General features: G+C 41.4%; 1 protein-coding gene across 1 annotated transcript; it reads left to right on the top strand.

The window, feature by feature from the left end:
* Positions 1 to 46: 46 nt before the first annotated feature.
* On the top strand, positions 47 to 14,271 carry LOC142652489 (uncharacterized). Its single transcript, XM_075828133.1, has 3 exons — positions 47 to 305; positions 10,857 to 10,902; positions 13,474 to 14,271. The coding sequence occupies exons 1-3, from the start codon at positions 280 to 282 to the stop codon at positions 14,269 to 14,271; spliced, it is 870 nt and encodes a 289-aa protein (XP_075684248.1). The 5' UTR covers positions 47 to 279.
* Positions 14,272 to 14,941: the final 670 nt, after the last annotated feature.

Here is a 14,941-nt window from a genome sequence, read left to right as displayed (position 1 = left end):
CAGACCACAGCGCTGGGTGGGACACATTCCAAGCGGGATGACGTCATGAGACATTGGCTGACATATGTCCTTGTATGGAAGCAGACGCTCAGCTCTCGCGGGAATTTAGATGAGCTGGGCCGCTGCCATGCTGAGAGCTGCTATACCAGGGCTGCGGGTGTGAGGGGCAGCTGTGCCTCTTCTCAGTCACTCCGGTCGGTGCCATATTTAACTTTAGTTTTGAACAATGAGCAGCTGTCTGGGTGCAGATACAGAACATGCTGGAGGCTACAAGCATTCATGTTCCTGTCCGGGTTATACAGCGGGTATGTCGCCGCTGAACACTAGATCCCAGTATTCATATAGCATTATTTTATACTGATCCTGTGTTGTAGTCCAGGGCTGCAGTCATAGTTCTGCCATCTTAACCCCTTAAAGAGACTCTGTCACCACATTATAAGTGCCCTATCTCCTACATAAGGAGATGGGCGCTGTAATGTAGGTGACAGTAATGCTTTTTATTTAAAAAAACGATCTATTTTCACAACGTTAGGAGCGATTTTAGTTTATGCTAATGAGCTTTCTTAATGCCCAGGTGGGCGTACTTTTACTTTCGACCAAGTGGGCGTTGTACAGAGGAGTGCATGACGCTGACCAATCAGCATCATGCACTCCTCTCCATTCATTTACACTGCACTAGCGATATAGTTATATCACTATGTGCAGCTACATACACAAGCCCTAACATTACTGCAGTGTCCTGATAATGAATACACATGACCATCCAGCCTGGACGTCATGTGTACTCAGAATCCTGACACTTCTGAATCTTTTTTTTGTGAGATTCCGGCAAGTGAAACCAAATCTCGTTTAGCTCCAAAATCTCGCGAGATTTCGTTTCACTTGCCGGAATCTCACAAAAAAGATTCAGAAGTGTCAGGATTCTGAGTACACATGACGTCAAGGCTGGATGGTCATGTGTATTCATTATCAGGACACTGTAGTAATGTTAGGGCTTGTGTATGAGGCTGCACATAGTGATATATCTATATCGCTAGTGCAGTGTAAATGAATGGAGAGGAGTGCATGATGCCGATTGGTCAGAGTCATACACTCGTCTGTACAACGCCCACTTGGTCGAAAGTAAAAGTACGCCCACTTGGGCATTAAGAAAGCTCATTAGCATAAACCAAAATCGCTCCTAACGTTGTGAAAATAGATCGTTTTTTTAAATAAAAAGCATTACTGTCACCTACATTACAGCGCCCATCTCCTTATGTAGGAGACAGGACACTTATAATGTGGTGACAGAGCCTCTTTAAAGAGGCTCTGTCACCAGATGATCAAATCCCTATCTCCTATTGCATGTGATCGGCGCTGCAATGTAGATAACAGTAACATTTAATTTTTTTTAAAAACAATAATGTTTGGCCAAGTTATGAGCAATTTTATATTTATGCAAATGAGCCTTTCTAATGGACAACTGGGCGTGTATTGTGTTTGTAACATCTGGGTGTGTTTACTTGTTTTACTAGCTGGGCGTTGTGAATAGAAGTGTTTGTCAGCATCATATGTCAGCATCATCCACTTCTATTCACAACGCCCAGCTAGTAAAACAAGTAAACACGCCCAGATGTACACACATAATACACGCCCAGTTGGAAATAAGAGAAAACACGCCCAGTTGTCCATTAGACAGGCTCATTTGCATATATATAAAATAGCTCATAACTTGGGCAAAAATGATAGTTTTAAAAAAACCAAAAAAAACGTTACTGTTATCTATATTGCAGCGCCGATCACATGCAATAGTAGATAGGGATTTGATAATCTGGTGACAGAGCCTCTTTAACCCCTTCCCTCTTTAGCCACTTTTGACCTTCCTGACCGAGCCTCATTTTTCAAATCTGACATGTGTCACTTTATGTGGTAATAACTCCGGAATGCTTTCACCTATCCAAGCGATTCTGAGATTGTTTTCTCGTGACACATTGGACTTTATGTTACTGGCAAAATTTGCTCGATATGTTCAGTATTTAATTGTGAAAAACACCAAAATTTAGCGAAAAATTGCAAAAATTAGCATTTTTCTCAATTTAAATGTATCTGCTTGTAAGACAGGCAGTTATAATACACAAAATTGTTGCTAATTAACATCCCCCATATGTCTACTTTAGATTGGCATCGTTTTTTGAACATCCTTTTATTTTTCTATGACCTCACAAGGCTTAGAACTTTAGCAGCAATTTCTCACATTTTCAAGAAAATTTCAAAAGGCTATTTTTACAGGGGCCAGTTCAGTTGTGAAGTGGTTTTGAGGGCCTTATATATTAGAAACCCCAAAAAAGTCACCCCATTTTAAAAACTTCACCCCTCAAAGTATTCAAAACAGCATTTAGAAAATGTCTTAACCCTTTAAACATTTCACAGGAATTAAAGCAAAGTAGAGGTGAAATTTACAAATTTCATATTTTTCTGCAGAAATACATTTTTAATACAATTTTTTTTATAACACAGAAGGTTTTACCAGAGAAATGCAACTCAATATTTGTTGCCCAGTTTTTGCAGTTTTAGGAAATATCCCACATGTGGCCGTAGCGTGCTACTGGACTGAAGCACCGGCCTCAGAAGCAAAGGAACACCTAGTGGATTTTGGGGCCTTATTTTTGTTAGAATATATTTTAGGCACCATGTCAGGTTTGAAGGGCTCTTGCGGTGCCAAAACAGTCAAAATCCCCCAAAAGTGACCCCATCTGGGAAACTAGACACCTCAAGGAAATTATCTAGGGGTGTAGTGAGCATTTTCACCGCACAGGTTTTTTACAGAAATTATTGGAAGTAGGCCGTGAAAATTAAAATCAACATTTCTTCAAAGAAAATGTAGGTTTAGCGATTTTTTTTCTCATTTCCACAAGGACTAAAGGAGAAAAAGCACCGCAAAATTTGTAAAGCAATTTCTCCCGAGTAAAACAATACCTCACATGTGGTAATAAACGGTTGTTTGGAGACACGGCGTGGCTGAGAAGGGAAAGAGCGCCATTTGGCTTTTGGAGTTCACATTTAGCAGGAATGATTTGCGGAGGCCATGTCACATTTACAAAGCCCCTGAGGGGACAAAACAGTGAAAACCCCAAACAAGTGACCCCATTTTGGAAACTATACCCCTTGAGGAAATTATCTAGGGGTATAGTGAGCATTTTGACCCCACAGGTTTTTTGCAGAAATTATTGGAAGTAGGCCCTGAAAATAATAATCTACATTTTTTCAAAGAAAATGTAGGTTTAGCTAATTTTTTCTCATTTCCAGAAGGACTAAAGGAGAAAAAGCACCACAAAATTTGTAAAGCAATTTCTCCCGAGTAAAACAATACCCCACATGTGGTAATAAACGGCTGTTTGGACACACGGCAGGGCTTAGAAGGGAAAGAGCACTATTTGACTTTTTGAGATCACATTTAGCAGGAATGATTTGCGGAGGCCAGGTCACATTTGCAAAGCCCCTGAGGGGACAAAACAATGAAAACGCCCAAAAAGGGACTCCATTTAGGAAACTACACCTCTTGAAGAATGCATCTAGGGGTGTAGTGAGCATTTTGACCCCACAGATGTTTCATAGAATTTATTAGAATTAGGCAGTGAAAATAAAAACAGTCCTTTTTCTTCAATAAGACGTAGCTTTAGCGCAAATTTTTTCATTTTCTCAACAAATAAAGGAAAAAAAGAACCCAACATTTGTAAAGCTATTTCTCCCGAGTACGGCAATACCCCATATGTGGTCATAAACTGCTGTTTGGGCAAACGGCAGGGCTCAGAAGGGAAGGACCGCCATTTGGAGTGCAGATGTTGCTGGATTGGTTTCTGGGCACCTGTGGGCCCAAAACAGTGGAAACCCCCCAGAAGTGACCCCATTTTGTAAACTACACCCCTCAATGCATTTACCAAGGGGTGTAGTAAGCATTTTAACCCTGCAGGTGTTTTGTAGAAATTAGTGTGCGCTCAATGTTGCAGAGTGAAAATGGGATTTTTTTCCATAGATATGCCAATATGTGGTGCCCGGCTTGTGCCACCATAACAAGACAGCTCTCTAATTATTATGCGGTGTTTCCCGGTTTTAGAAACACCCTACATGTGGCCCTAATCTTTTGTCTGGACATATGACAGGGCTCAGAAGTGAAGAGTACCATGCGGAGTGGAGGCCTAATTTGGCGATTTACAAAGTATTGGTTCACAACTGCAGAGGCTCAGATGTGAAATAATAAAAAGAAACCCCTGATAAGTGACCCCATTATGGAACTGCACCCCTCAAGGCATTTATTAAGGGGTGTAGTGAGCATTTTCACCCCACAGGTCTTTTCCATAAATGAATGCGCTGCGGATGGTGCAAATTAAAAATTTATATTTTTCCCTAGATATGCCATTCAGTGGCAAATATGTCATGCCCAGCTTATGACGCTGGAGACACACACCACAAAAATTGTTAAAAGGGTTCTCACGGGTATGACGGTGCCATATATGTTGAAGGAAACTGCTGTTTGGGCACGCTGTAGGGTTCAGGGCCGAGGGAGCACCATTTGGCTTTTGGAGAGCGGATTTTGCTTGGTACTATATTTGTTTGAGTATTGCTGGTGTTTTATAATGTGGGGGTACATGTAAGCGGGGCGGAGTATATAAGGGGCATAGTCAGGTGGTATAAAAAAATAAAAATAATCCATAGATGTGTGTTACGCTGTGAAGCAATCCTTTCTGCACAGGCCGGTGTCGCACTGATAAATGGTGTCATTTCTTATCCCCCTTTTGGTCCACACTCCGCGCCTTTGTAGTTTGGGGAATTTTGCTGGGAAAGTATTATCCTGGTATAATACGGGCACCGTCGCTTCCATCGGATATGATTGGGCCCTCCCTTCCTGGTTCCCTAATTTTAGGTCCTTGATAAATCGCCTCTTGAAACAGAAGAAATGTTCTCCTCGGGCACAACTGCATATTTTTTTATTTCCTGACTTATTGGAGCCATAACTAATTTTATTTTTCATAGACGTAGCGGTATGAGGGCTGGTTTGTTGCGGGACGAGCTGTAGTTATTATTGGTACCATTTTGGGGTACATGTGACTTTTTGATCACCTTTTATCCTATTTTTTGGGATGCCAGGTAAACCAAAAAACGCAATTCTGGCACAGCTTTTTTTGGTTTTTTTTTATACAGAGTTCACCACGCATTATAAACTACATGTTACCTTTATTCTGCGGGTCAGTACGATTCCGGCGATACCTCATTTATAGAACTTTTTTATGTTTTACAACTTTTTGCACAATAAAATTACTTTTGTAAAAAGAATGTATTTTTTCTGTCGCCAAGTTGTGAGAACCATAACGTTTTAATTTTTTTGTCGACGGAGTTGTATGAGGGCTTGTTTTTTGCGGGACGAGCTATAGTTTTTATAGGTACCATTTTTGGATACGTGCGACTTTTTGATCACTTTTTATTGTAATATTTGTAGGGCAAAGTGACTAAAAAACAGAAACTCTGGTAACGTTTTTTACGGGTTTTTTTTACGCTGTTCACCGCGTGCAATAAATAATATAATATTTTGATACCTCCGGTCGTTACGGTCGTGGCGATACCAAATACATATGGTTTATTATTATTTTTCAATAATAAAGGACTTGATAAGAGTAAAAGGGGGATTGTGTGTTATTTGATTACTTGAAACTTTTATTGTTTTCAAACTTTTATTTTTTGCACTTTTTTTTACACTTTTTTATACTTTTTTTACACTTTTTCTCAAGTCCCACTAGGGGACTTGAAGGTCCAACGGTCAGATTTTTTTTTTTCTAATACATTGCACTACCTATGTAGTGCAATGTATTAGATCTGTCAGTCATTCACTGACAGCAAGCCGTTTAGGCTTCGCCTCCCGGCGGGGCCTAAATCGGCTTCCGTAATGGCAGAGCAGGAGACCATTGTGTCTCCTGTTGCCATAACAGCAGTCGCCAGTCCCGATTGCCTGTCAGGGCTGGCGATCTGCTTGTAACCGCTACGATGCAGCAATCGCTTTCGATTGCTGCATCGAAGGGGTTAATGGCAGGGATCGGAGCTAGCTCCGGTTCCTGCCGTTACAGGTGGATGTCAGCTGTACAGTACAGCTGACTTCCACCGCTGATGACGCCGGATCAGCTCCTGACCCGGCGCCATCTTGCCGGCAGCTACGGAAGCCGATCAGGCTCCGCCGCCGGGCGGATCTTGACCAGCTTCGGTGCTAGGCAGACCGGGAGGCCAGTATTAGGCCTCCGGTTGCCATTGCAGCCACCGGAACCCCGGCAATTTCATTACTGGGGTTCCGATGAGCTGCAAACACCTTAAGTGCAGCGATCGCGTTTGAGCGCTGCACTTAAGGGGTTAATGGCGGGGATCGAAGCTAATTTCGGTCCCCGCCGTTACAGTCGGATGTCAGCTGTAAGATACAGCTGAGATCCGGTGATGATGGGACCGGCTCAGCTTCTGAGCCGGTGCCAAACGTTTGACGTACATGTACGGCAAGATGCGGGAAGTCAGTACTTTCCATGACGTACATGTACGTCAAATGTCGGGAAGGGGTTAAAGAGGCCCTGTCACCAGATTATAAATGCTCTGTCTCCTACATAATCTGATCGGCGCTGTAATGTAGATAACAACAGTGGTTTTTATTTTGAAAAATCATCAATTTTGTGCAAGTTATGAGCAATTTTAGAATTATGATAATTAGTTTCTTAATGCCCTACTGGGCGTTTTTTTACTTTTGACCAACTGGACTTTGTAAAGAGAAGTGTATGACGCTGACCAATCCGTGTCACACACCTCTCCATTCATGTCATTCATAGCGTGATCTCGCGAGATCGCACTGTGCCGTGAGTAAGTCCCACAGAAACTTTACCGAAGTGTCGGGAGTGTGAATACACATCGCGTCCTGGCTGGAGGTGATGTCTATTCACTCTCAAGACACTTCAGTAACGTTAATGTGGGTGTATGTGACAGCACAGCGTGATCTCGCGAGATCATTCTGTGCTGTGAATACAAATGGACATGAATGGAGAGAAGTGTATGATGCTGATTGGTCAGCGTCATACACTCCTCTGTCGGTCAAAAGTTTAAAAAAAAAATAATTGAACATTAAGAAAGTCATTAGCATAAATCTAATATTGTTCATAACTTGCTAAAAAATTATAGTTTTTCAAAATAAAAAACTCTTGTCTGCATTACAGCGCCGATCAGATTATGTATTAGATAGGGCATTTATAATCTGGTGACAGAGCCTCTTTAAGAACGTGGGCTAGTTGGCATGTTCAGCCCCATTTTTCAACTCGGACGTGTCACTTTATGTGGTAATAACTTTGGAATAAAAGAGGAAAAGCACCCCAACGTTTGGAAAGCAATTTCTCCCGATTACGGCAATACCTCAAATTTAGCTGGAATGGTTTTCGGGTCCCATGTCAAATTTGCAAAGTGCCTGCGGTGCCAAAACTGTAGGAACCCTCCAAAAGTGACCCCATTTGAAAAACCACCCCTTCAGGAATCTATCTAGGGATATAGTGAGCATTTAGATCCCACTGGTCTTTTGCAGAATTTATTGGAATTAGGCTGTAAAAATGAATATCAACATTTCTTCCACTAAAAAGTTGAATTTTTTCATTTTCACAAGGGAGAAAAAGCACCCCAACATTTGCAAAGCAATTTCTCCAGTGTACGGTAATACCCCATAAGTGGTCATAAATGGCTGTTTGGACACACGGCAGGACTCAGAAAGGCAGGAGCGCTATTTGGCATGCAGATTTTGCTGGATTGGTTTTTGGGCACCATGTCGAATTTGCAAAACCCTAAGGGTATGTGCACACGATGAGAGACTTTTACGTCTGAAAAGACAGACTGTTTTCAGGAGAAAACAGCTGCCTCGTTTCAGACGTAAAAGCTCCTCCTCGCATTATGTGAGGCGTCTGTGACGCTCGTAAATCTTGAGCTGCTCTTCATTGACTTCAATGAAGAACGGCTCAAATCACGTTGCAAAGAAGTGTCCTGCACTTCTTTGACGAGGCAGTCATTTTACGCGTCGTCGTTTGACAGCTGTCAAACGACGACGCGTAAATTACAGGTCGTCTGCACAGTACATCGGCAAACCCATTAAAATGAATGGGCAGATGTTTGCCGACGTATTGTAGCCCTATTTTCAGGTGTAAATCGAGGCATAATACGCCTCGTTTACGCCTGAAAATAGGTCGTGTGAACCCAACCTAAGGCTACCTGAATACAGTGGAAGTCCCCAAGAAGTGACCCCATTTTGGAAACAACACCCCTCAAGGCATTTATCATTTGCCAGGACATATGACCGTGCTCAGAATTGAAGAGTAACATGCACATTTGAGGTCCATTTTGGTGATTTTCTCAGCATTGGCCCACAATTGCAGGGCTCTGAGGTCAAATAGTAAAACAAACCCTCAAGTAGTGACCCTTATTTTGGAACCTACACCCCTCAAGGCATTTTAAGGGGTGTAGTGAGCATTTTGCCCCCACAGGTGTTTTTTCATTAGTAATTAATGCGCAGCAGATGGTGCAAAGTGAAAATTTCAATTTTTCGCTGATATGCCATTTTAGTGCGCAATATGTTGTGCCACCGAAGACACACACCTAATAAACTGCTAAGCTACTTCTCCAGGGTATGACCATGCCATATATGTGGACGTAAACTGCTGTTTGGGCACGCTGTAGGGCTCAGAAGGGAGGGACGCCATTTGGATTTTGGAGTGCAGATTTTGCTTGGTAGTTTTTCTGTTTGGGGTTTTGCTGGTATTTCAGTTTATAATGTGGGGGCACATGTAATCTGTGCGGAGTACATCAGGGCATAAGGGGGTATAATAATGCGGTAAATAAATATTTCATAGATATGTGGCCAGTGTCGCACTGATAAATGTCCAATTTTATCCGCCTTTGGATGCTCTGCACATTTTGTGTTGCCATATTCTGAGAGCCAGAACTTTTTTATTTTCCAGTCAAAAAAGCTCTGTAAGGGCATGCGGGACGGGTTGTAGTTTTTATTGGTACTATTTTGGGGTACATGGGACTTTATGATTACTTTTTATTCCCTGTTTTGGGAGATAAAAAAAATTGTGATTATGGCATAGTTTGTTTGTTTTTTTTGCGGTGTTCACCGTGTGGGAAAAATAACATTATAGTTTTATAGATTGGGTCGTTACGGACGCGGCAATACCAAATATGTGTACTTTTTTTTAACAGTTTAATTTTTTTCCTATAACATAATACTTATTATAGGAAAAAAGGCAGTATTTGATTTTATTAACTTGAAACTTTTCTTTTTACACTTTTATTCAACTTTGTTTTTTATTCTCCCACTAGGGGAATTGACGGCCTGCACCTCTGATCTTTACTCTAATGCATTGCACTACCCACGTAGTGCAATGCATTAGAGCTGTCAGTCATTCACTGACAGCAAGCCTATTAGGTCCCGTCTCTGGGTGGGGCCTAATAGGCTATCGTATGTGGCAGACCAGGAGACCATTGTTAGGCCTCCGGTTCTCATAGCAACGATCAGCAGCCTCACGATCACATCATGTCAATGGCGATCGCTACAAACCACTAAGTTGGCGTGATCGCTTTTGATCTAAGGGGTTAATGGCAGGGATCGGGGCTAGATCAGTTCCCTGCCATTACAGCACGGTGTCAGCTGTAACATACTTCTGACACCAGCGGCTGATGTCGCAGGCTCAGCTTCTTAGCCTGCGGCATCTTGTTACTGCGGCTGGACGGATTTTAGGCCCCGCCTCCGGGTGGGATCTAGCAGACTTCCGTACTTGGCAGACAGAAGGCCATTGTTAGGCCTCCGGTCTGCCGAAGCAGTCATCGGAACCTCCGCAATTTAATTGCGGGTTTCCGATCTGCTTGTAAACACCATAGATGCAGTGCTCGCTTTTGAGCACTGCATCTAAGGGGTTAATCAGCCGGATCATGGGCTAGCTCTGGTCCTGGCCTTGAAGCAGTGATAGTGTTAAAGGGTTACTCTCATCTACAAAAATTTAGCTATTAAGCTCACCCTTCTAAAGATAATAATTTTTCTAATGACCTGTCTGTAGCCCAGCGATGTCGTTTTTGTGATATTCTTGATTGAAGTCGCTGTCAGTCCCTCTTTGTTTGTAGCTCGTGGTCTAGGGATCCGGCCACCACTATTTACCTTTATCAACATATGTCTCATGGGACTATAGAGTATAAGGGCTAAGTCACCAGCAGGTGCGGTTTTTATTATTGAACTCCCCAGTAGCAATAGAAACTCCAATCAATATTAGATAGAACACAAGAGGAAACGGAGTCAGAAACTATTTACCTTTAGCGGTGGCCGCGCATGCGCAATGATTTCCTCTCCGTCCTTAGGAGAGGATATAATTTCTCTCATGAACGCGCATATCGGCGCGTGCGCAGTAGATGCAGGGCAAGACACCTGTCATGAGAAGTCTGCGGTCCGCTGAAGGTACTGCATGCACAACTGTATATATTATGCTGAAATATTACATACAGTGGACAGTTTGTCAGCTGTTCGGTGTACGTAATCAGATAAAATGGCATGCTTAGATACAATTGCCAATGTGTGAAATATTATCAAGGCAAGTGTATCTAAATATAAAAGATTATATGCTTACATACACGACCTGATTATTTGTTTTTGGACCAATGTTGGCACACCTTTATCTTATAACCTGCTATAACGTGTGTGAGTTTGTGTATATGTGTGTGTGTATATGTGTGTGGGTGTTTTGTTTGTGTGTGCGAGTATATATGTGTGTAGGTGAGTATAAGTATTGGTATTGTTCACATTGCTAACTTTTATTTTTATTTTGTTGCAGATTTTGCGCAGTAGATGCAGGGCTAGACACCAGTCGTGAGGAGAAGGTACTGCATGCACAACTGTATATATTATGCTGCAATATTACATACAGTGGACAGTTTGTCAGCTGTTCGGTGTACGTAATCAGATAAAATGGCATGCTTAGATACAATTGCCAATGTGTGAAATATTATCAAGGCAAGTGTATCTAAGTATAAAAGATTATATGCTTACATACACGACCTGATTATTTGTTTTTGGACCAATGTTGGCACACCTTTATCTTATAACCTGCTGTAACTTGTGTGTGTGTGTGTGTGTGTGTGTGTATGTATATATATATATATATATATATATATATATATGTGTGTGTGTGTAGGTGAGTATAAGTATTGGTATTGTTCACATTGATAACTTTATTTTTATTTTGTTGCAGATTTTGCTGAACCGATTGCACTACATCTTTGATTCGTTGGACTACTGCGTAGTTCAACATTTTCTAAAAAATGTTAATAAAATGGTTAACGAGGGTTTTGTGGGGGATTTCTTATTTCAATTAAAAAAAATTGTATTTGTGTTTTTTTTTTAAACTTTATTAGTGCCTAGATAATGGCAGTTGGCTGATTGACAGCGTCCATTATTAAGGCGGGCTTAGTGTTAGCCGGTGCAGAGGTTAGCACTAACCACCCATTAGTACCCCGGTACCCACCGCAACCAGGGGTGCCGGGAAGAGCGTGGTACAATCCAGTACCCGACCATCTGTTGGGATGGTCGGGCACTGGGGCGGCCGCATGCTGGGAAGGGCCAAAAACAGTGGACCTTCCCACCCTTGTAATGCTAGGCTGCTGCTGTGTTGTATCTGGCTGGTTATGAAAATGGGGGGACCCCACATCTTTTTTATGAAAAAAAATTAACAAATTTAACAATAGACGTGGAGTCACCCACATTTTTAATAACCAGCCAGATACAACACAGCAGCAGCCTAGCATTACACGGGTGGGAAGGGCCACTGGTTTTTTCCATTCCCAGCCTAAACACCAGCCTGCGGCCGCCCCAGTGGTCCACCATCACTGGTTCGTACCAGGCTCTTCCCGATAACCGTAGTGGAGGTTGATACCGGGGTAATGGCTGTTTACTGCTAGCCTAATGGACAGCATCAAAAAGACAACTGTCATTATGCATGCGCTAATAAAGTATAAAAAAACAGATATTCGAAAACTTTTTTATTGAAATAAATAATCCACCACAGAATGAAACAAAAATTGTAGATCATCGCAGTAGTCCACCGAATATGGGGTAGGCTTACATACAGGGCACATGGGTGAGACTGTCTGTCATATCAAGTATCTAAGCCAACAAAAAGTTAGGCTTAGATACAGGTACACAGCAGACCCAAATCTTATACTGTATAAGATTACTAGAAAAAAAAGAATAACATATTCACGTTCCCACGACGGCTGTAGGATGCTTCTCCTCCTCTGCACTATCCCATGAGTGATTAGGTGCAGAACAGGCGTTATGACATCACTACATCACACCTTACTGGGCCGAGCCGCTCACGGCTCCAGCATTCAACCCACCTGAATCTGCGTCCTGCCCACGCATGTTCAGTTGGAAAAGGGACCAGCGCGGTCAGTGCTGTGTGGCAACGCGTTATCCAGGGAGGTAGGAATGGATGTCAAAAGAGGTACGCGTCACCAAGACTTCCGTGTGCCTTCAGTTTTTTTGACGGACCCATTGACTGGTATGTGCCCCACTGTCACAGAATCTCGGAACAAAGTAGGACATGCTATACTTTTGACGGAACGGAACAAAAGGGAGCATTACAAAAACTGAAGTGTGCATGGCCCCATTGAAATTAATGGGTCAGGTTGCAGGGTGATCGCGGTCAAAAAAAACTGCTAGCACCCTGAAAGAAAAAACGGAAGTGGGCATGAGGCCTTAGGGGTCAGGTCGCAACCGGGACCAATGCGACTCCTATAACTACACCACTCTACACAGCGGCAGTTAGCAGCGCTAGAGCGCTGCAGATTTTTTAAAGATTATGTGCGGTTTGGGCAGCCACTGGCCCGCTGGGAGCCTCGGGCCCTGGGCGGCTGCCCAAACTGCCCATATGATGATCCGCCATTGTATCTAGCCATACCATGTGTTATGCTTAGATACAGGGCTCATGTGTCCTAACGTGTTAGACGCTGTATCTATGGCTACCTCAAGGCTTGCTCAGATAGAGGACCCTAGCAGACCGTAATATTACAGTTACCCTCCTCTGCTTTGGCTGTAGGTGCAGTGGATGCCCTGACCCCATGCCGCATTTTTACTTTGTGAGTGGCGCACAGCGTCGTGGCTTTTTGACAGAATTCATCATTATAATTTATATATAAAATATACTCTTACATACATATCCCATTATATGGTTTGACACATTGGCACTAAATTTGACATGTGATCAGATTAGTTACATTTATCAGCAGACTGTTTGTCTACTGTCCACAATTTCTATGCCTTAAATTTCCTTTGATTAGTTACACCCACCACAATCTAAAAAAAATTTAATACGTTTAGTTATAACCAATTTATAACTTCTACTTCTAATTTTATTCCATATTTTTTTTTTCTTTTTCTTTTTCTCTAATAAGATGCCTTCGTGTATTATTAGAGGATGTGGAAACACATGGAAGAACAAAGATAGAAAAGTGATTATGCACGTTTTTCCTAAAAACCCTTCTCTCATAAGACGTTGGCTTGAACAAGCAGCAGGACATTTTCCAAACATTGATGAATGGGTTGAAAAAATTAATGAAGGAAAAAAATGTGATCATTATCGAATGTGCTCCAAACATTTTGATAATATGTCATATCACCATGATGGGGAAAAACGAAAACTACGTTTTGATGCTTTGCCAAGTATTTTTCCTAGTGTTTCGAGCAGCCATGCACAAAAACCATCTAGCTCAACGAATCTGCTAGCCAGTAATGAGGTAACAGATTGTAATCTTGATTTGAACAACACTTTTTTGGAAAGTAGAGCCCTAAAAAGAAAGAGACTGAGTAAGCATTCAGAATCTACAGTTATTGAAGCCACTAGTAATAGTTTGGATACAATTTTTGTTCAAAGGAAGACGATTATGGTAGGAGACAGAATCATCCAAAATATTGTGTCCTTTGACAAAATCACGAAAGATTCTTTGACGCTTACTAACAAGAAAGACATTGGAATAAATACGGATGTATTCACTGGTAAAAAACATCAAGCTATTATGACGGATTCAAACTTAGGAAAGAAAAGTATTGGAATACAAACAATGAAGCCAAGATGTAAAACAAAAGGAATACAGTGCGACTTACTGAAAGACTCTGATAAAATTAGCTCAGTTGTTTCGTCATTTAACTTAGAGTCTGATATTTTATCTTTGCTATGTAAACATTTCAAATGAAGAAAAAAGTGAAAGCAATAAGGAAAAAATACTACATTCCGAGATAAGTAGCTTATTTCCTGAAAAATCTAGCATTACGCAGAGTTTAATTGACGTCATGAAAATTATATCACCAGAAGATACAACTTCAATTGGTATTTTGAATCAACCATCAGTATCTACTAATTTGGATAAAAATCTAATTACGCCATCAAAATTTAATTTCAGTTCAGAATTCATGTCCCCAATAACCACAAGCACTGTTGAAAGATCAAATATTAAGTTCACTACTTCCACGCCAATAATGAATTTGCAAAAAGAGTGTTCCCAAAAAAAAAAAGATTGATTTAACAATGTCATCTAAGCAACAAACAGCTTGTAAAAAATTGCCTTTGGACAATAACAGTACTGAGGATGACTCAATGGAAGAATTGGAAGACAACAAAGAATCGGAATATATTCCTATTAAATCAGAGGAGGAAGAGGATGAAGATTTAGACTCTACTCTAAATGAGATAGAAGAGGATATTGAGCCACTTGTTGACGTTCCAATAGTTGTGGACTAATATAAAGAAATTTCAGATCTCTGTGAAAATCCAATTGATGATCCAAAATTTATAGTATTTCAATCTTGTTTTTGAAATACTCATTTCTATGATACCTTGCTAATACCGACATTTATATATGAAAA

The sequence above is a fragment of the Rhinoderma darwinii genome, chromosome 5 (assembly GCF_050947455.1).
Source record: "Rhinoderma darwinii isolate aRhiDar2 chromosome 5, aRhiDar2.hap1, whole genome shotgun sequence".
Classification (NCBI taxonomy): domain Eukaryota; kingdom Metazoa; phylum Chordata; class Amphibia; order Anura; family Rhinodermatidae; genus Rhinoderma; species Rhinoderma darwinii.
Note: the sequence above shows the minus strand (reverse complement) of the source record. Positions and strands in the feature narration are given on the sequence as shown.

Bases quoted from the DNA above. Each gene is read 5' to 3' on its own strand.
- LOC142652489 (XM_075828133.1), top strand. From the start codon at position 280: ATGTTCCTGTCCGGGTTATACAGCGG. The intron at 306-10,856 runs GTATGTCGCCGC...ATTTTGTTGCAG, and splicing joins CTGTCCGGGTTATACAGCGG to ATTTTGCGCAGTAGATGCAG. The intron at 10,903-13,473 runs GTACTGCATGCA...TTCTCTAATAAG, and splicing joins ACACCAGTCGTGAGGAGAAG to ATGCCTTCGTGTATTATTAG.